Raw genomic sequence first — 22,970 nt, forward strand, 5'->3', positions numbered from 1 at the left:
CACATTGGCAGGTACCAAATGTTTCCATCACATTGCATTAACAATTAGCAATGTTTTCCCTTCCTCCTTTATGTAATTTTTGTGGTTGACCATCATAAATATTGCTATTAATGCCACGTTTAACATCAAAACACATGCTTCCTTTGTGCTTTAGTGGCCTTTTTCGACTTCCAGATTGTTTTCCTTCTAAAGACGCTCATGAGTAAATGGGTATCAGAAGCCACTCCTGAGCTCATGACGGACATAAATGCCCACGTCTCAGTCTGTCTGAAGAAAATGAGGTCGTAAATAATTAGGCCGTGTTGTTTTGGCACTGAAAGGAAGTTGGCTCTGAGATGGAAAAGCACGGTTCAAAGCCAGACCTTGTTTGGTTTTATTGGCTCCAGTAGTTATGTGAGAAACTGTAGTGGTTTTCTGAAGTGTTTCCTAAACAGACCCGGTTTTAGACCCTGCCTTGAGTTTTACAAAAGATGGAAACGTTTGCTGGATGTTATTGGTCATTTGAGCCAATCTAGCATAGTGATTAAAACGTACTGTGGTAAAGTGGTGAGTTTGTCATAAGGGAAAACGCTAAATCTCAAGTTTCTCATGTGTATGACGTTAATGGTGTACGTTACATGTATTCCATTTGGTGGACACTTTTATCCAGTGAAAATGACATACAAGGATGAATCCAATACTAGTGATAAGGTCCTTACTAAGGGGACCAAAGTGACTCTCTGGAAACCCTGTAATTGAGGGCACCTTCTTTCCCATTAATCCTTTTCCCAAGTCCAAATCAGAGAGAAATGGACATTTTTGCTTTGCCTGGTTTGATTTCGTTTCATGAGCAGCTCTGACAGTAGTGTAGCTGCAAATCACTGTTGTTGTTTTTTTTAACAAGCTTGTTCTAAATATGTTATCGTTTCTATACTAACTTCTGTTCTATTGATATGGTGAAGTTTTCAGTGAGGCAATGTTTAACATTTATGGAAGGAGTATCCAGTGTCAAAGCTTTGAAATAAAGTATTTTTCAACGTTTTCTGTTTTTCAACTGTTACAGCTGCTATAATGCAAGTGATAACAGGAACTAATGTGTATCACAGACGTTAAATTGAACTAGAAATTGCATGGCATTCTTTAACTTGACCGGAACAAAACATTTCAGGATGTGCTAAAGTGCTTTATATTAAAAAAAAACAAACAACTTTGGAGTGTTAACAGTAACTCCACTTCATGTCACTGATCGATTTCCTATGTCAACACACCCCGTTATGTTGTATTCCTTACGTAAGCTATGTTCCAAATTTAAATGCAACGCAAAGCACTAAACTTTACAATATTTGCCTGTGCACTAAATAGAACCTCTTATACGGGATGAATTTAACATGAAAAGTTATATTACGTTTTCAAATAAGCATTAAATGTAAACTGTGGTGTATAAAAAGCGCACTGATAACCGATTTTATAACATAAGAATTTAATCACAGAATTTTGAAAAACCATACTTGAAAAGCCACGGCACTTTAATCCTCAAAAAAGTAATACAATGAGAAAACCACAGAATGTGCAATAAATATATCTGAGCAAAACAACCGAGAAAGAAATTACAGTCAGCTTGTAAAATAAAAACTATAGGTGCCTACGCACCTGCGGTGGTTGGCTCCTAATAAAACATTCAATAAAATTATGGATTGAGGCTGGTATTCCAGTAAGGCATTTAAATTAACTTGCAAGAAAGTAAAAGTTTATTCCCACTGACATTTTGATGACACTATCTACATTTCTACACTTCCTGTGAGTGAGGACGGTGGTACTGGTGGTTGTATATGACAGACACAAAATCCAGTGTTTACAGAGATCAGAACAGTGCTGGGAAAGTACAATATAACATATAATACGATATAATATTACCTCGATGTTCCATCACCAGACAGACAAAAGCTTTGTGCAATACAATGATATTATCGTCCCTACAAGGTCCCTCGAGGATTTCATGATCGCAGGAATTAACGCAAAATCAAGAAACTCTGCAATACTAAAGTATCTAAAGTTTTCTAAAGTACCGCAGATATGGGCCAAGACACGTTATGTGACGCCATCACATGTATTCTTCGATTCACGCGTGTCGAACGTGAGTACAGCTAAAAGGTCTCGTTGAGCAAAAAAAATATCACAGCGAAAGACTTTTGTGTGCGATTGCGATTTCGCCAATTCGAGTAGTTTTCCACCAAAAAACTCCAGAAATTGCATTGCAAATCTTGAGAAGAAAAAAAAGCTGCAGCACAATCGAGTGAGATCCTTTACAGACTGTCCCTACAAGGCATCAGATTGCCACGATATCCAGTGACGCCTATCGCTGATTATATTATATTATGTTACCAGACGCCAATTTTTATATCAGTGTCACACAAGCCTAAGACGATGAAGAAAAGAATGGAGAAACTGCTGAACAAGAGCTTGATGGATGGAAAAAATTAAGGGTGTTAATTATTTTCATTGTGCCCCAAGAGTCGGTAATTGCAATCACACAATACATCCATTACCTTTTTAGATTTCTTTTCACACTGATCACTTATCACTGTTAGCTAGCTAGTTTGTTGCTAACAAAAGACAAACATTTGTGAATTTCTTTTTCCCCCACTTTGCAGCACGAATGATTTGAGGTCAAAAATCGATGCCGTTAAATTGCAACACTACAGTCATGGAGATGGTGGACTGACAGGGACAGAGGCCACGCCCCTTTTACTAATGATAAAAGGCACAGAAAATGATAGTGGTACAAAGCAATACAGAGTTCATCAGCATCCATGCAAGAGACGGATTCAGTTCTGAAGGAAAATTGAGCATTTGTTTTTCTTTTTTAAAGTAAATGGAAGGAAGGTACATCACTGTTGTGTCATTCTGATTGTGTAAAACATTCTCATCTGAGTTTCTGGGATTAGTGCCCAAAAGGATTAGCAAGACTGGTAATACAGCTCACATGCGTCCTGATTGACTCATTATCCCTCTAGAGCGTCACGTGAACATGGCACATGAACACGGTTACAGACTGAGGATTCAGTAGTGGGTTGGAGTAACTCTTACACTGACCTAATGACACATAAATCATTCAATGTGGGAATGAAATAACCTTATAAAACGAGGAAAGGTCACACAATTCACTCACCACTGAGCACAAAGGTACAGCGACATATATGTCTAATTTCCTGGCAAACACTGATCCAAAGAGACTTTCACCTTTAACCCAAAAAGAATTGATTATCCAAGGCATGTCTGGTGTCTGATTACATCTTCAGATTTGCACTGGAGCTGAATACAAGCCAAAATGTGCATATTCATTCTTCAGTCATTAATAAGAAACAGAATGAAATTTAAAATATTATCATCCACATCACTTCCTGTTTCCACTATAGGGCTGGATGTAAAACTAAAGCACCTTCTAGAGCATGCTGTTATAGGAAAATAATCAGCAACACTGGGGTAGTATCACAACACTTTCCCAACCATTCGAAATGGTTTGTTTATAAACAAAGACAGCATGTCGTACTTTTTTAAAAATCGGTTATACAAATACAGACTTCCTCTGCTATTGCGACACGATTATGTGGCTTACATTAATGTCTGAAGCAAGAATATGAAGATTTGTGGATGTATTTATCTCCATGTATTGTTAAAATCGATGTTAGCCTTGTAGCAAACCTCAGACACAAACACGTGTTGGCTAACATGGCTAATGAGAACAGTGTGTAGATTTGATTGAATTTCTTTAATAGAGAAATTAAAGTTAAAGATATTTCTTTAATTGAGCCAATCATAAAGACAGACAGACAGACAGACAGACATACACACACATACACACACACACACACACACACACACACACGCACAGAGTTTCTGGGCTTGGCTATGGACACAAGACGGTTTAAGGTGTGAGTCTGACTCATTCAGGTAGAGACTGACGCCCTTGCATGTCTTCACTTCTGTCCATCGTCTCAATCTCCAGGACTCGACTAATTCAGCGTTTCCTGTGAACCACAACAGAAAGTCCACTCTCACCTTCAAAGAACACATCTGGCTCAACAAGCATTATCAAAACATAAATAGTGTGTCAGTGCTGAAAGACAGGAAATGTATTCCACCTTCCTTCCTGCCCGAGTCTGATTCTGCTTTGGATCCTCACCAAACTGTGCTGTTTAAATGCAAAGCTAACGGACTACCTCTAGACGCAAGACTGATTACATTTGGGATAAAGAGAGAAAAAATTGCGTTCTGTTCGGATGAAGGTAAGTTGTTTATAGACTTAGAAGTTTTCCAAGTTGTTTATAGACTTAACAACTGGATGTGCAAAGGAGAGTAATTAAAGATAAATAGCAATAAAATGCTGGGAGAAAATATAGCAAAAATACAAATGTAACAATGTAATCTGCATCTTTGCACGCACGTGTGTGTGTGCTTGTCATTCTCTCGTGTATACACGTATAGGTGTAGGCATACAGAGTAAGAAATCAAACTTGTTTCTCAGCGAGTTCCTCATTCTCCTGTGCCTCAAAGACGTCTGTGGAGCTCAGCGACGGAGGCAGAGGGGTGCAGGGTGGGTTTCCGACGCTGAAGACCCGCGGCCGCTTCACCTGGTCCTGACTGGACATGGGAGTGAAACTGTTCCTCCTCACCATCACTTCCTGTTTGCTGTTGGCCTGCACACAGAGAACAGCCAGGGTGAGGAGAAGGGCACGCCAATGCTCGGTGATATACGCAAGGGAACATTTTCAAGAGCACATGCTGGCAACAAAACAATGTTCCCTATGTCTGGAACAAACAGAGAAAAAAAGGCCTGAAGGAAATGTTGTCAGAAAGAGATGTTGGCAGGACCCCAGCGTCAACATTACAACTACACGAAAAAAAACGTAAAAGAGGGCGTTTTTCTATTACACCACTATGATGTATTCAGTTTATATTTAATTCACAATCACCTTTTCTCCTGCTTCTTCTTAACGATTTATATTATTATTAGTAGCAGTATCAGTATTATTATATCCCAAGCTGCATTTTACGTATGAAAGATCTTGTACGTATATAAATTTATTTATTCTTTAATTTATTTGTAATTCTGAACTCTCGTGTTGTACTTTTCCAGACTTACATTCATTCTTTATTCCTTTTTATATATTTTTTATTCATTATTTTTATTACCTTATTATAACAAGTTATTACACGTCATTCAGATATCTTTTAGTCGTTTTATTTAGAGATGACCGATACCGAATCTTTCACTATCAGACCATTCAACTTAAGCACTTTTTAAAAAAAACAGGGAAAACACGTATAGCTAAAAACATGACTTAGACAAAACCACAGATTTTTTTTGTTATTCAGTTAAAATCTTGCGAAAAAAACAAACAAAAAAAAATTTTTAGATTGAAAATGTAATAAAGTGTAAAGTAGAAGTATAATAAAAATCAATAATAACAAAAATATACAGCCATATCTCTTTATTTATTTATTTTATTACATCGGCTGCGTCTGTTCAAATTAATTTAGTTTGGAATGATTATTTTTTTTAAAACATGAAGTGTAGATGATATCTTAGAAAAGAGTTATTTTGACAAAATTGATCATGATATCGATGTCTTTTCACCCAGCCCTAACTGGCACGATATCCATCTAGGGTATCACACTGGTGCTGTTTCTAGTTTAATTATAATTCAAATAGAAATTTTATTATAACTGAAGTTACTTTGGGGGTGAAAAAATGAACTAAATACCTACCGGATGCTTTTGTAAGCATTTTGAAAGACATTTAATTTCTAAGAATTCTTCACTGTTAGCTTTATCCAACTCTAATGCTTTTGGACTGTCTTTAAGCCATTTTTCTGTTTTACGTTCTTGTCTCCAAGAGGCTTTAACGTTCACCTTGGTTTTCACTGTGGTGTCAGTTTTACTGTAGTAAACATGTCTAAAATGGAGTGTTTACAGGAAAGCGATTCGTGAAGGTCACAGCTGTATGCTTAACAGTCGTCTGTCTGCCCTTTGTTTCAGCACAGAAGACACAACAGCGGTTAGAAACTGCATCAGCTCTGTTTAAAGGACCTTGAAGTCTGAGGGAAAAGGCATGTTTATGGCTGAGGCTGGAAACACACTGAACGGGTTTTGTGTCCAGACTATTCGTTTTTTTTTTTGGTTGTTTTTTTTTATGCCTAGGTGCCAGTTGTTGAACGACAAGAGAAAGGAAATGAACCTTACTACTAATTTATGTCACTAAATGAAAGTTTTCCTTTCAAAGTTGTCTACACTTTGTTTAAACTTCAACTCGACCCTCATGTTGTAGCGCACGGTATTCGTTCCCAGTCCATCCGGATCTATCCAGAATCAGGATCACGCGGGTTTGGGTGAAACACTGACAAAAATGAGAATAAAAATGCGGTGTAAGAAGCGGTGCAGAACATATCGAGAGAAAACTAAGACGCTACCCAGATTTGAATCGTACCTTTTGCGATGTTTTACAAAGCGAGGACAGAACACTACATCTGAGATGTTGACCAACCTCCTGGATTTTTCTAACTGAGTCTGTATTAACGCATTTAACTAACTAGTCATTTTGTTCTCACATTAACACAGCTACTGTGTTTAAAACAAGGTTTCTGGGTTAGCTAATAAATCTAGTGCTGAATCCCTCTACACTGGAGGACAAAGGGATAGACCAGAGTTTTATGTGTGTTTTTCTATAGCATGATGCTGTGATGAACATCAGCTGTGTCACGCTCCATTTTTCGTGACTATCGCTTTATTTTCGTGGTGTATGTTTTTAAAGGGTCACTGTGGGAGCTTGCACACATAAACCAGTGTTATGTGCTATGTTAATAGTCACTGTGGTCAAGCCTATACACCCACACTGCGGGGAAAACCCCCCCCAAAAAAACTAACGCTAAGAGAAACTGCACCAAACCTAGGAACCAAAGTCCAACCTCAAGTCCAATCGCTGGTTGATCGCTTCAGATGCTTGTGAATTCCGTATACCGCTTCTCCACCGACAAATAAGAACCAGCGACTATCTGTACGTTTTTGTCGCTTTTCTGTATTGTAAACCTTCCCGTCAAAGTAGGAGGAGTTTCTGTGGACGCAATCGTGTGTGCCAATACTTCAATCGTTAGTGAAATTACAGCATACCAGACGATGTTCAACGAACACACACACAGAGGAAACTTTTTACACCATTCGCCAGATGCTCCACTGTTATATCGTGTTTAAGTTGCACGTTAAGTGGACGGGAAGCCATGTGAGAGTCGCCCTAGTTAGACAATGTGGAAATAGCAGCAATGTGGAGGATTATGGGTAATCTGCCAAACCACCATAGTAGGAAAGTGCTGTTCGAGAGAAGTATTCACCATGACTGGGTTTCTCAAGAGCCACATCCTGGCCAGAACATCTCATTATATGTCTGGGGAAAATGTAACGAACTTGTTTCAGCAGGTTGTCACTGAATAAATAAATAAGTAAATAAATAACTAAATAAATCCCTTAACAAGCTTTAAAACACACTCTCACACATTTACAGCACAGTACCTTCACATTTCATGTACCAACTTTCAGCATTTTATTCCTAATGAAGAAATTCCTTATCCTTCATGTTGAATTATTTTTTTATTTTTTTAATGTCCAGCATGCTTCAAAAGTAAAAATGTAAAACGCAGGCATTTCGACCCAGACAGAAGGCAAGGTTTAAAAACGGCAATTTTTCAATGTCCTCGAAAGACTTAGCGCACTTTACACAGGTTTTGCCCCTGATTTCCTGGTCGCTAAATAATTTCGGTCCTCTTAGAGCGATTTACTGAGGTTACCATTACTTTCGATCATATTCTAATGATTCGTGTGAATTGTTTTGCGACTAATCAGCAAGAACAGCGCTGAGGAACAGCCGACAAGAGGAAATCAAATTCATCTAATGTAATGCGCAGCAGATCCCTGAATCCAGTTTATCGTTCGTCTCTAAGTATTGGAGTGCAAGCACAAAATGGAAGCGCAATAAAATTGCTTGTGTTAGAAATTATTTGCCGTGGTGTACCACAGAAAAAACAAACAAACAAACAAAAAAAAAACAAATGCCAAAATTCCTGGAGGCGGACTATATAATATATATATTAAATATAAATAGCTGTGTTTCTTTTCGTTACACTTCCAGTTCTCTTTGCAGAACAGTCAGTTCTCTTAACCAAAGTTTCTCTTACTTCTTGTTTCTCAACAAAAATAGTTATAATGTCACATTATATATTTGTGGATGAGGGTGCACTTCCAGATGAAAGATGGTGCAGTCAGTGTGTCTGCAAGAGATCGTGTAGTATGCACATCCTTACAACACCAAACACCTGATCTTAAGCAACTGCTTAAAGTCGTGTAGTGTGCACATGTCCTCACATCGAGTTTAGTTAGCTATAACAACTGTTAGTAACTAGCCAGCAACATCCATGCTCTCTTGGGTGCAGTTTATTTTGGGGTTTTTTTTTTAACTAACCTTTTACTGTAATTTTACAGTCAACTATGTGAGATTCACACGTTTTTATCTAAAAGCATAGTTTGGGAATCTCTGAGGTAACTAGTACATTAAATTAGGCCAGGAATTACTCTGGTATGCTTAACACGAATGACGTCAATACATCTTATACAATGATGTCATTATAATTATGATATTATTGAATCACATTTTATCATATATTATTGTATGATTATAAAATCACGATGATAAGTAGTATAACACCTGACTGGACTAAATGTACTATGAAAAAATGCTGTAATTAACTAACTTCCGTAGCATGGAATTATTCTCGGAATGGAATTCAAACAGGAATTTCCTAAATACAACAAACAGCTGAATCACTGACATAACAGGACACTCAGATTCGTCATTAAAGCGGCGAGAAGTTTGTATCTCGAATGTGCTGCCTATACACTGATCGAGCCTTAACATTAAAACCAACTGCTAAATATTGTCTTGGTTCACCTTGTGGTGCCAAAACAGTTCTGATAAGTCTAGACATGGACTCCACAAGACTTCTGAAGATGTGCTGAGGTATCTGGACGTTACCAAGACGTTAACAGCAGATCCTTTAAATCCTGTAAGTTGCGAGGTGAGGCCTGCATGGATTGGACTTGTTTTTGTCCAGCACATCACACAGACGCTCAGTTGGATTGAGATCTGGGGAATTTGGAGGCCGAGTCAACACCTCGAACTCTTTTTCATGTTCCTCAAACCATTCCTGAACAATGTTTGCAGTGTGTCAGGGCGCGTCACCATGAAGGGGTGTACTCGGTCTGTTTAGGCAGGTGAAGGTGCTCTGTCCCAGTCGTCTAGCCATTACAATTTGGCCCTTGTCAATGTCTCTCAGATTCTTACACTTCCTGCTTCCAACACATCAACTCTGAGAACTGACTGTTCACTTCCTGCCTAATACAGTATATCCCACCCCTTGACAGGTGCCACTGTAATGAAATAATCAATATTGTTCACGTCACCTGACACTGGTTTTAAATGTATGGCCGATCAGTGTTCATGCACATACTGTATAGCAGAGTTATTGTTACCAGCACGTCCTGAAATATTTTATACATCTTCTGGCAAATTTCCAACCCTAATAATTATATTTATCAAACAATGACTATTTTTTAATCTGGTTAGATGGAGTTACGTTTAATGTTGTGGAATGTCCACGAAACTAAGTTATCACTTACGTTATAACAGCTATAAAATGTCGGTCCTTCATCAACCTCTCAAAAAGAGCACAAAAAAACCCAACAACAAACAAAGTTCTTACGAGTGGTCTGTTCCGGTGTGTGTTCACAGCTTCAATTTTCAGGTCGAACATGTCCACTTTACAACCTGCAAATATTAATAAAAAATACACTCAGCAATAATAAACATTCATTTCTTTAAAATTTAGAGATATAATATAAAGACGACTCGCAGGCAGTACATTTCATTGTGTATTTTTTTTTAATGAAGTGGTTCAGTATATGAAAATTACACTAAAAGGCCAAAAGTATCTGGACACCTGACCATCACACCCATATGTAGTTCTTCTCTAAACTGTTGCCACAAAGTTGGAAGCACATAGATGTATATGTCTTTGTACGCTGTAGATTTAAAATTCCTCTTCGCTGGAACTAAGCGGCCCAAACCTGTTCCAGCATCACAGTGCCTGCGGAGCTCCATGAAGACATGGTTTGCCAAGTTTGGATTGGAAGAACTCGAGAGTCTTGACCTCAACTCCACCGAACAGCTTTGGGATGAACTGGAACCGGAGCCTCCTCGTCCAACATGAGTGCCTGACCTCAACCTCACTAATGCTCTTGCAGCTGAATAAACACTAATACCCACAGCCATGCCCCAAAATCTAGTGGAAAGCCTTCCCAGAAGAGTCGAGCGCATTATAACTGGAAAGAATAAATAAATTTGGAGTAAGATGCTCAACACACCACATACGAGTGGTCAGGTGTCCACATACTTATGGCCATATACTGTATTTGCAATCACGTCAGCAGGAATGCGTTAGGCCGTTAAAAATAACTTGTTGCTTCTCCCTTAAAATAGTAAGATCCTTTCAGAAAGGAACCTGAGAGAAATCAATCACAATACTGAAGTTCTTCTTTTAATATAAAGCTGTTCATGGAAAATTACAACTGCAAAAAATTTCACAATGTGTGTTTTCACAATGCGAGAGAATGTACACCTCAAATGACGTAAATCACAGACATTGGAAAGACAAAAGAGCACGAAGAGTAAAGGTTAAATAAACCACAATGCTGTCTCAATCATCTCAGGTCCTCAATGTCCAGATGCCCACAGACACAAGACATCCTGCTGACAGAAGCAAGGCCACTGAAATTTTGTGGCAGAGGATGTAAGTGCAATCCGAATGAAAGGAGAGATACAATCCTTTAAGAAAGTGTGGTTTAAAATGCAATATTTTATCTCTCACACTGCTGCTTCATTTATCCCTGACTTTATTCCATACTTAACTCATCTTTACAAATATGAAAACGCTTTATTAATGGACAGTGAATCTGCGAGCTGCAGGAAATGCAGTGAACAGCAATTGATTCAAATAACGGCACCGTCCCAGTAAATAAAACAAAACAAAACTATTTACCGTAAGCCACAGGGGTGAGTTTCAGCACCACATGAAGAGGACACCTCAGATAAGGCAAGTCATCTGGAACACAAACCACAGTCTACATTAGAACCCTAACAGAGACAGTGGGGTGCAGGAAGGACATGCCCACAAGGCAAATAACAGCTAACATCCTCCTGAAGGACACTGAAGGCTCAGGGCTTTCAGAATTATTTTTCAAAAATAAACTGCTATTTAACACAGAACCCTTGGTAAACTGCTAGTAAACACAGAACCCTGGGTAAACCGGTAGTAAACACAGAACCCTGGGTAAACTGTTAGTAAACACAGAACCCTTGGTAAACTGTTAGTAAACACAGAACCCAGGGTAAACTGTGAGTAAACACATAACTCTTGGTAAACTGTTAGTTAACACAGAACCCTGGGTAAACTGTTAGTAAACACAGAACCCAGGGTAAACTGTGAGTAAACACATAACTCTTGGTAAACTGTTAGTTAACACAGAACCCTGGGTAAACTGTTAGTAAACACAGAACCCTGGGTAAACTGTTAGTAAACACAGAACCCAGGGTAAACTGTGAGTAAACACATAACTCTTGGTAAACTGTTAGTTAACACAGAACCCTGGGTAAACTGTTAGTAAACACAGAACCCTGGGTAAACACAGAACCCTTGCTGAAGAGCCCTCTTGGCAAATGTCTATGCAAATGTCCTAGAACTGAGAGGTGAATGCACACACATCAGTGTGAATGATTGATCAGTTCTCAGTGTTTATGGGTAAGACAGATTCTGACCAGCGCTGATGTCCAAGAAGTATGCGAGCAGGCATCTCATGACGGCCTGGTGACTGATGACCAGCACGTTGCCCTGCCTCTCCAGCTCCATTATCACCGGCTCGAGTCTCTGCACCAGATCCTGGTATGACTACAGCAACCGTGTGGAGGAAAAATAGCCGTCAGCCTCTTAACAAACAATAAGATTATTAAATGCTTTTCTATTTATCTATAAATGTATTTATATTATCTATATAGCATTGTGTAAGCCTAGTATAAACAAAAGATAACTGTGTCTCCTGTGCAGATATGCATTAGTCACAACAGCAGCAGAACTGTCCTTGTCGTTCAGAAACAAATTCAACTCAACTCTTTCCTTAACACACAGAGATAAAAAATGTGTTTATTTCTGTTTCTACAGTAATAAAGCACGGGAACAGTGCTGGTGATGCTCACCTCCCCTCCTGAGTAGCGGTAATTATATTTGTCCTGATCTCTCAAAGCAAATTCTTCAGGATACTTCTGCTTGATCATGTCATAGGACATTTCCTCACAGATGCCCTTAAAGCAACAAAAAACCCATGTAATCTCACAATAAACATGCTATAAATCTGTAAACTCATTATAAACCTGCTTTAAACTCACAATAAACATGCAATACACATGCTATAAACCTGCTGTAAACTCACCATAAACCTGCCGTAAACTCACAATAAACCTACTATAAACTCACAATAAACATGCTATAAACCTACCGTAAACTCACAATAAACATGCTATAAAGCTGCTGTAAATTCACAATAAACCTGCCATAAATTCACAATAAACCTGCTATAAACCTGCTGTAAACTCACGATAAACCTCCCATAAATTCACAATAAACCTGCTATAAATCTGCTGTAAACTCACGATAAACCTGCCATAAATTCACAATAAACCTGCTGTAAACTCACAATAAACCTGCCATAAATTCACAATAAACCTGCTATAAACCTGCTGTAAACTCATGATAAACCTGCCATAAATTCACAATAAACTTGCTATAAACCTGCTGTAAACTCATGATAAACCTGCCATAAATTCACAATAAACCTGCTGTAAACTCACAATAAACCTGCCATAAATTCACAATAAACCTTCTATAAACCTGCTGTAAACTCACGATAAACCTGCCATAAATTCACAATTAACCTGCTATAAACCTGCTGTAAACTCACAATAAACATGCAATAAACCTGCTGTAAACTCACTATAAACAAGCAATAAACATGCTGTAAACTCACAATAAACCTGCTGTAAACTCACAATAAACCTGCTAGAAACTTGCTGTAAACTCATTATAAACCTGCTGTAAACTCATTATAAACCTGCTATAAACTCATTATAAACCTTCTGTAAACTCACAATAAACCTGCTATAAACCTGCTGTAAACTCATTATAAACTTGCTGTAAACCTGCTTTAAACTCACTATAAACTCGCTGTAAACTTGCTGCAAACCTGCTATAAAATTGCTGTAAAATCATTGCAAACTTGCTGCAAACTCACTGTAAACTCCCTGTAAACTTGCTATAAACCTGCTGTAAACTTGCTGTAAACTCACTGTAAACTTGCTATAAACCTGACGCAAACTCGCTGTAAACTTGCTGTAAACTCACTGTAAACTTGCTGTAAACTCACTGTAAACTTGCTATAAACCTGACGTAAACTCGCTGTAAACTTGCTGTAAACTCACTGTAAACTTGCTATAAACCTGACGTAAACTCGCTGTAAACTTGCTGTAAACTCACTGTAAACTTGCTATAAACCTGACGTAAACTCGCTGTAAACTTGCTGTAAACTCACTGTAAACTTGCTATAAAACTGACGTAAACTCGCTGTAAACTCACTGTAAACTTGCTATAAACCTGACGTAAACTCGCTGTAAACTTACTGTAAACTCACTGTAAACTTGCTATAAAACTGACGTAAACTCGCTGTAAACTTGCTGTAAACGTGCTGTAAACTCACTGTAAACTTCCTATAAACCTGATGTCAACCTGTTTTAAACTCGCTGCAAACTCACTGTAATGATAAATGTAAAACTATTAGCAAAACCCTTAAAATACTTTAGCAAATGCAAAAATCTTAGTTATCTGCTGGTAAACTTACAACCCTTATGACAGTTTTTGTAAACTCTTGGAGAGAATAAAACCCATGGAAAACCCTTGCTTCACAGTGAATACATGCCCAATCATTACTAAACACAGAACTTCTATTAAATATGGAGGCGTTGTTAGAGCCCTCGCCCTGTAGAGGGTCTGAAATGGCTGTAGCAGGTGGCATGTGGAGGCGTTCTGACTCACAGCATCAATCTCGTTGAGGATTTTCCACTGTTCGTATGGAACGCCCAGAGCCTCGGCCGTCTGGATGGTGCACTTCAGCTGGCTCGTCCACACCTTCAGATCCACCAGCTGCTGGTCCACTACGAAATTTCGCAGAGCCACAGCAAACTGCACACACACGCACACAATAAACACACAACACACACAATCACACCCAGATGGTCGGATTCGGTTCAGACTCAACTCAATAGTTACACACTAATACTAATCCCCCTCACACACCACAGCTTATTAGTGGAGTAAAAACACTGTGGTTAAACTGGAATGTCTACATTTACCCAGCCGCAGACGACTCAGATCTGCGTAGTAACGTGAATAATAAATACCATGACATCACTTCCTGATGTCCTGAATTCAGGATTGTCACCAGTACAGTGATGACGTATTCATTTCCTCTTATTCAGTAGTATGTGTATGTACAAAAAATACAGAACCTGTGTTTGAATTCAGTAGCTCAGCAGTAAAAGTGCATGAAATGTCGCATGTGATGTCTTACTCTACATGTGTCAGAGTTTCCTAAGCTAAGTTAAACCTCGCTGAGTTGAGTAACAATGTTGGGGCTTTGCTAGTTTCACGGTAGGGATTAACTGATGTCACTCTGACTGTGAAGGATGAAAACAATCCTGCTTTATCTGATTGAACCAGAAGGACTTTCATATATTTTGCCCTTTATTCTGATGAGATTATCTTTACAAGTGGTACGTGAGGTTATTCCAGTCACAGCTGGTCATGATATTAAATGTGACGGCGACAACCTATCAAAAACATCTACCCAAAGCACAACAATGAAACTGTTATTACCACCGAACAATGCATTATACGATTATGTCACTGACAGCTTAATAAGAATTACGATGTCTGTTTATTTCTTATCTTATTTATTATGTTTCACTCTCACTCTGTACTTCAGCCATTCGGAAATATGAAAACTGTGCTACTTATAAAATAGTAATTGTAATACCAATAATAATAATATATAACACTAGCAGAACGTGAAAGAAGACTATGAGGAATGGTGTGTGTTTCGGTGAATGCAATCGTCCACCTCTTTCCCGTGAGCGGACAGGCCCGAGTCGCCCCCGATCAGACGCTGCACGTTGTGTTCATTCTCTCCATGACGGCAGAAGTAGATGGTGTGTTTGTGCACCTGGATGTTCATTAGGTAGTACACGATCTTGCTCTGGATGTAATCCTGCACGCGATTCACCAGGAAACGCTGGCCTACGTTGATCACCTGGATGAAAGAGCGCTCTCTGCGAACACAACGTTGATTTCTTTTCAAGTTTTCCATTACGTATAATATTTAATTATTTGCTGGATCATGTGTAAAGAGGATAAACACAGCTCTATTACCTGTTGAGCTTTAAAATGTTTAGTCTACTGAATCCGGCTTGTCTGTGTATGTGGTTATCACTGCGTGTGTGCGTGTGTGTGTATGTGTGTCTGTGTGTGATGAATCACAGCCCATAAAAATATGAATGTCTTCAAAGGCTTGGGAGTCTCTTCTCTGGAATTCTGATCGTATCTGACTGCTTCCTGTCCCCTTGAGCTTTCTGTTTTAGTTATCCAAAGATTTACTGAGAAGAGGAGTGATACACTGAGACAAATCATCCCTATTCCCAGAAATAAATTCAGGAAAATGAGTAAAACTGGATAAACCAACTGTTTCACAATAACTACAACTGGAGGAAACACATACACTGGCTTGAGTCTTGAGATGAAAACACAAATCGCGGCTTGTACACGTGGACACGTGATCTTTGTCTCCCCCTGCTGGTCAAATCTCAACACTACACCAACAAACACAGTTCTTACTTGTCATGTTGGTCTGGGTCTAATGGCTGATATGTGACTTTGTAGCACTCGATTCTCTTCAGAAAGTCCTCCATGACGCTCTCGCGGTCTCTCTTGGGATAGTCCGGACTCGATACCTTCACGTCCTGGCGCACAGTAGAGTAGATTTCATCGTTTATTACGTGATCTTATTTTACATAACTTATTATAAATTCTATTTGCTAACAACATATTACTTCCATCCATCCATCCATCCATCCATAATTTGTTATGAGTATTCCGAATACAGATATGGTCATGTGACCAAAGCTACTTTATAACGACATCTATTAATCGACGATGACATCCTACTGTGGTGCTTGAAAGTTTGTGAACCCTTTAGAATATTCTGCATAAATATGACCTAAAACATCAATCAGATTTTCACACAAGCGCTTTATTTATTTATTTATTGAGGAAAATGATCCAATATTACATATCTGTGAGTGGCTAAAGTATGTGAACGTTTGCTATCAATATCCGGTGTCACCCCCTTATGCAATAACTGTGACTAAAGGCTTAAGCTAACTGTTGATGAGTCCTGCGCATCGGCTTGGAGGAATTTTATCCCGTTCCTCAGAACAGAACAGCTTAAACTCTGGAATGTTTGTGGGATTCATCAATGAACTGCTTGTTCTCTTTTGTTCGTGTCATGATACACTTCCACAAACTTGTGCTGTAACTCTGATAGATCCCTGGTCTTTAAATAAAACAGGGCGCTCGCTCACACCTGATTGTCATCCCATTGATTGAAAACACCTGATTATAATTTCACCTTCACATTAACTGCTATTCCTAGACGTTCACATACTTTTACCCCTCACATATATGCGATATTGGATCGTTTTTCTCAGTAAATAAATGACAAAGTATAATATTTTTGCCTCATTTGTTTAATTGAGCTCATATATATATATATATATATATATATATATATATATATATATATATATATATATATATATATATATATATATATATATATATATATATATATATATATATATATATATATGAAATGCTAAAGAGTTCACAAACATTCAGGCACCACTGTATATCGCTATGTTTCCCTGAATGTTAATCAATCAAATACAAAATAAAATACACTGCAATGAAATTTCAAATGTATTATTGCTTACTACTAACTAAATATATAGATAGACAAATAGATAGATAGATAGACAGACAGACAGACAGATAGACAGACAGACAGACAGATAGATAGATAGAAAAGATGGTGGACTGAATTAGGACACACCTTCAATCCTTTAGAAACAGCTACAGAAACAGTTCAGACTTTCACACTGCAGACAATTTATATATATATATATAGATAGATAGATAGATAGATAGATAGATAGATAGATATTAACGTTCTGTTTGCACGGTAACAATAAATAAAAATGTTCAATGTTTTATATGTTGTTTCATATCTGATTTCAGTTTATTTGTGGCTTCATCGGTATACACTAATACGTTGCCTACTGGATATCTCTTGAACTGCAATAACAAATATACTTTAAATTAGGTTTAATTATGAGCCGTAAATATTGTATCTAAGGGTGGATTTGAAAAGGAGCTTTAATATCTATCTATCTATCTATCTATCCATGTTTCTGTACACATAAACATACACACAGACATCACTAAGATTCCCATTAATTAAGCAGTACGTCACTGTTTTAGTTCAGAGCCGTGCGGAGATTCGTTCAGCGCAGTAAACATACCATTATATTTTCAGCGATGACATCTGGATCGTCGCAGATCGACTCAACAAAAAACACCTGGAAGGAACAAGCAAGGTTTTCATACGAGAACACAAACAACAGTCTGATGTTGTCATTTCACGGCCTGTTCTTTCATCATTTCCTTTTGCTCACGCAACAAACCACCGTATTAATGGCACTTGTGATACTGACACTCTATAGAAACATCCAACAACATAACAAGTGCACATGTTATACACATTATGATATATTGTGTATAAAGGCAGGCAATGTGGCGCTTCTTTGCATTACTGTAATATATGCATTTTTAACAAAACGTGAAAGCTATCGAATCATTTATTTTATATTGTCATTTCTAAGTTGTAATCATTAGGCCTCAGTGGTATTTAAAATGCTGTATAAGAAAGCATTCTTAATTATTTAAGAATTCACAGCTCCAGAATTATTGGCACCCCTGGGGGATCTGAAGTGACTGCTTCTGAATTAAAGGGTGTAGTCTCAGATTACTTTTGAAATCTTTCCGCTTGTAATTTTAGCAAAAATTTCTGTTATTCTTTCCAGGTCACTTATGTGCCTACAAAAATCCATTGAGTAGCTAAAGGTGATTCAAGCTGTAGCCACTTTCATTTGCTTGCTGCTAATAAAAAAAACATTTAAAAAAAATAAATAAATTATAAACAAGGTTTTTATTTGTCTTAGAATGAATTGGTTTAAATGAAATGAGTTGAGATTTTACTAATTGAACCACGAAGCCATTTTTTTGGCTTAAACTTTTTTTTTAATGTATGGACCAAGGGCGCCAATAATTTTGAAGCTGACTGTAAAAACGCATAGGAGTCTCTGACCTTATACTGGTTCTCCTGGGCGAACTCCAGGATGAGATCTCGCCTCTCTCGAGTCGTGTTCGTGGCATCAAACACCTGCAGACGTGTAAACACAAGAGATCACTTCACGATGCTGTTTAAAAAAAATAATAATAATAAAATCTCAGTGGATGAAATCTGGATGAAAATAAAATCAGGAACAAGACTAAACGTCATAAAGTGAAACAATATGACCTGGATTGTTCCTTCTACTCAATTTTATTATCCAACTATCTATAAGAGGTAATGAGCGCACTCTCGGTTGACGTCTAAGGGGGGAAAATATTTAATAATCTGGAATCGAGTAGCATTTTCATGATTTATTTAGTTATTTTTACACGTTTATATGCTTGATAGATGTGATATAGAGAAACAACAAACAGAAATAGCAGTGAAAGAGCAGTTTAAAGTAAACGGGAAGCTCACTGCAATCTGTCCGCCCTCGTCGTTTAGGTAACTCTTCACGTCCTGCAGAGCCACGAGAGCGCACTTTCTGAGGAGACACAATCAGCAAACAATCAATACCCAGGACTCAAACTCCATTATCGTTCATTACTATACGAGTAACAGCTCATTCACAGAGACTTATACATTTGTAGACTTCAGGTTTTCTGACATCTTGACGACAGAAGAGTTTACGCTTTGTGGGGGGGGGGGGACATGAGAAGCTGCTTTCTGTCTTAGTGACAAATGATGGAAAAAAAGAGGTGACAGAACGAATGTTTATAGCTGCCATAATCAAGGGATAACAGGAACTAACTCGTTTCACTAAATGTATTAAATGTATTAAATGCATTAAATGTAACTACAAAGGGGATAAAAAGTATGACGTATCGTTCTCGTAACCGATCGTTGGGAAACAGCTGTAGTACAAGAATAAAAACACATGCGACATGCTGCTGATGGAAAATAATCAACTTCAGGAAGGTAAAAGCAACACTCATCGCGCCACTCCACAGCTGCTTGTTTTCCTATAACTGCACATAATAACACATAATAATTTGAGTTCGCTTTATAGACGCTTGTAAGCCTGGACGGACGCGATCGCTTAATGAGGGCGCCAATAATTTTGCTATTAAACGTACAGTTATAATGTGGAACATTAAAAGGTCGCTCCCTCACTTCCTGATCCTCATGGCCTCAGCATTGTCATGTCTGAAGAAGTCGAAGGATTTATATGAGCGCACGGCCTCACGCCGGTACTCGCCCAGGTTAAACACTGCATGGAACACACACACACACACACACACACACACACACACAGCGGTCAGAATCTCATGTAAATGCAGGGTTACGATTGATTGATTGATTGATTACATTTTTTAAATTTTATAAATCATTTCTCGAGCACCTTTTGTGGGCACTCCAATCCAGTTGAGGTAGCGAGTCAGCTTCTTCGACATGTAGGTCTTGCCTCTGGCGGGGAGGCCGATCATGACGATCAGCATGGACGAGTTGGTCATGTAGGATGCCCACGCTGAAGAGAATAAGTGCAAAACAGTAATTCGTATGCATTTTCCACAACGTTACATTATTTCTGTGGGCAGGACTTCTGTTTCTGTATATTTTCTCTATCCGCCTTCCTTATATGGTCATTGCTTCCTGTTCTTTCCTAAAACCTGTTCTTCCTTATACGGTCATCGCTTCTTGTTCTCTCCTGAAACCGCTTCATAAATTGAATATTTTTCTACAAAATGTTTCATCGTCTCCTTAACGTCAGGGTCGCTGAGCATTCAGCTTTCCTATCAGCATTAAGGTTTCATTCTGAGGCACGGAAGCGAAAAGTGTGTTCTCCGTCCCACACACGCGTGGGACAAAAGTCCACTAAGGTGCTACCCAGCAACGAGGCATCTGTGTTTGCTTTCAAATTCAATTGCAAGTGGCTTATTCATTTGAAATGTGAGGTTTGGGAATAATTAAAATGGCCAAATTGAATTCTTTACTTCCTGCTATCAGATGTCATCCACTCTGAAGTCTGTGCTGTGAAGGTTCTAAAGGTTTTCTGTTTCAGCATCGCTCCTCACTGTCTGACCTCCTGTCACGCAGACATCAGCTTACAGGCTTCCTTTCTTGACCCCACGGAAATAATACTGCATATTGCTAAACGGTGCTATGACAACTGCAGAATAGCTGCAATGCTGTGGTAAAGTTACAGCACTTTACCAAAGGGCTGACACCGACGACTCCTTCCATAAATGTTAAATAAACATGTCCTCACAGAAAATTTATCATATCACCAGTCACACACGGTTTCACTTACAGCATTTCTTCTCGCTGGTTCTTGGCTCGCACTTCCGGTTGTTCATCTCCATGGCTCTTTGCATGCTGCTGCACCGCCAAGGGGCGTGTCCTCACTTTTACGCTGCAAACAGGAACAGCAGAGGTGTGGTCACTTGGGTCGCTATCTGGTTCTTGTGCATTAATATGCTATGGTCATGACTTATCTTTTTCCCCACACATTATAACAGTAAACCAATGCCACGACTTAAGTATCTCATTTCCTTGCATTACTATGTCATGACCATGACTTACTATGTCATGATCATGACTTAATTATCTCGTTCCCTTTCATTACTACGTCGTGATCATGACTTAATTGTCTCGTTCCAGCGCATTACTATGTCGTAATCATGACTTAACATAATCATAATCATGACAGGGGTGTACCTGCGGCAGGTAAACCTCGCGCTCGCGGGGCAGTACTGGGGAGGGGGAGGGGTGAGGGGAGGAGGAAGAGGGAGGGGCTTTAACAGGGAGTCATATTTTGAGTAAAAGGAATGTATTAATGTTCTACCGAAAATAAACAGGTTTTTAGCGATTACGTATTTATTGACTTTTTATTATTCAAGCACGTTATAAGCACCACTAGATTTTTAAAAATGTAATATTTTCAAGGTTTTCCAGCAGTAAAATTTTAAAAAGCCAAGTTCAAGCACCTTGAACGAACCCTAACTAATAAAAAATATACTATACTATACTATACTATAATATCTATATATTATATAGTTGCTATATAACAACCCTTATTATATTACACTCTATTCAGGACATTAAATGTCAATAACAAACAGAGGACATTTATATTCCGCAGGTTGCCTCCATTTCTAACGGCTGGGACATACGCTTACATTAAAAATACTGACTTACCCTGCTTGCAGGAAAGAATTAAACTCAAATGTTATCTCTATAACCTCATTCAGAATAAAACACACACACTCACACACACACACACAGTCGGGTCAGTGTGTTCTCACTTTCTCAACTTCACTATAAACAAAACTACAGCTTAATAAGACGCGCGCGCAGCTTCTCGTATTACTTTCAGGAAGTACCGCGGCGGGATGATGGGTGCCTCTGACAAGTCCCACCCCCTGCGCTATGATTGGCTAGACAGTTGAGAAGGCACTCACATCTCCATAACAACCGTAGTAATATCCCAGCTCGTGCACTATGACTGGATATTTTTCGAGCGTGCTTAAGCGAGCTCTGATGATTGGCTGTCAAGCACGTCAATCAACCCTTAGCGTTTTTGTTTTGGTGTGGATTTCTTAGAACAGCTTGTATTGCTTCCTGTTGATTTGTGTTACTTATTTAATGCTTTCATTAAAAAAATACATGTAATTAAAAAAAAATCATAATATCAATATTGAATTTATAATAATATATATATATATACACATACAGATTTCAACGAGTCTATTTTGAAGAATATTTAAATCTATTTATAATTTGACTGAAGTTTGATTCTGTGCACATCTCTACAGATTGACAATAATTTTGTCTGTATTATTCTTTAAAATAACATTCTAGGTAATGTTATCTGAATTAGCATCAAACTATTCTTTTAATGTTTACACAGTTGTAATACCGGGTTTGTGTAACTTTGTCCTTTATAATAGTTTACACTTGTCTAATGAACTTGAACAGCTCGTTATCAGGACCCTCCTGATTTTAATCATCGTGAAGTTGTGTGGCCCATCCATTAATATACTGTAGCTCCTTGATAAACAGCATATTTGTTGTTAATTAATTTTTTTTTAATTCCCCCAATTTGTCATCTGCCAATTCCTCAGAGACTGCTGCTCATGCTGCATCACAGGGCAGCGCAACACACTCGGAGGAAAGCGCTGTCTACCCTCTTCCACATACTTGAGCTCACAGATGCCCATGATTGGCTAGTTTCACTGTGATTGACAGGGAGGGAGAGTATGCCCCTCCCACTCAGTTTTGCTCTCATGGACTCCCGGCCTCTGGACTACAGGCCACTTGGGAGCCACGGGATGCATTAT

At 38.4% G+C, this 22,970-nt stretch overlaps 1 protein-coding gene across 3 annotated transcripts; it reads right to left on the reverse strand.

Annotated features, from left to right (window-relative positions):
• Positions 1 to 1,442: 1,442 nt before the first annotated feature.
• pfkfb2a (6-phosphofructo-2-kinase/fructose-2,6-biphosphatase 2a) lies at positions 1,443 to 22,029 on the reverse strand. Of its 3 annotated transcripts, none has more exons than XM_017487589.3 (16): positions 21,829 to 22,029; positions 20,942 to 21,043; positions 20,033 to 20,158; positions 19,804 to 19,900; positions 19,108 to 19,174; positions 18,664 to 18,738; positions 17,819 to 17,875; positions 16,074 to 16,198; positions 15,304 to 15,511; positions 14,220 to 14,366; positions 12,332 to 12,436; positions 11,897 to 12,026; positions 11,121 to 11,183; positions 9,786 to 9,850; positions 4,494 to 4,676; positions 1,443 to 4,007 (listed from the first exon to the last, which is right to left on the reverse strand). In XM_017487589.3, the coding sequence occupies exons 2-16, from the start codon at positions 21,003 to 21,005 to the stop codon at positions 3,993 to 3,995; spliced, it is 1,527 nt and encodes a 508-aa protein (XP_017343078.2). In that variant the 5' UTR covers positions 21,006 to 21,043; positions 21,829 to 22,029; the 3' UTR covers positions 1,443 to 3,992. The 3 variants fall into 3 exon arrangements, with proteins under 3 accessions (XP_017343078.2, XP_017343080.2, XP_053542246.1); XM_017487591.3 differs by having other exon boundaries at positions 4,477 to 4,676; XM_053686271.1 differs by lacking the exons at positions 20,033 to 20,158; positions 20,942 to 21,043; positions 21,829 to 22,029 and having other exon boundaries at positions 19,767 to 19,902.
• Positions 22,030 to 22,970: the final 941 nt, after the last annotated feature.

Source organism: Ictalurus punctatus, chromosome 15, assembly GCF_001660625.3.
Source record: "Ictalurus punctatus breed USDA103 chromosome 15, Coco_2.0, whole genome shotgun sequence".
Taxonomy (NCBI): Eukaryota; Metazoa; Chordata; class Actinopteri; order Siluriformes; family Ictaluridae; genus Ictalurus; species Ictalurus punctatus.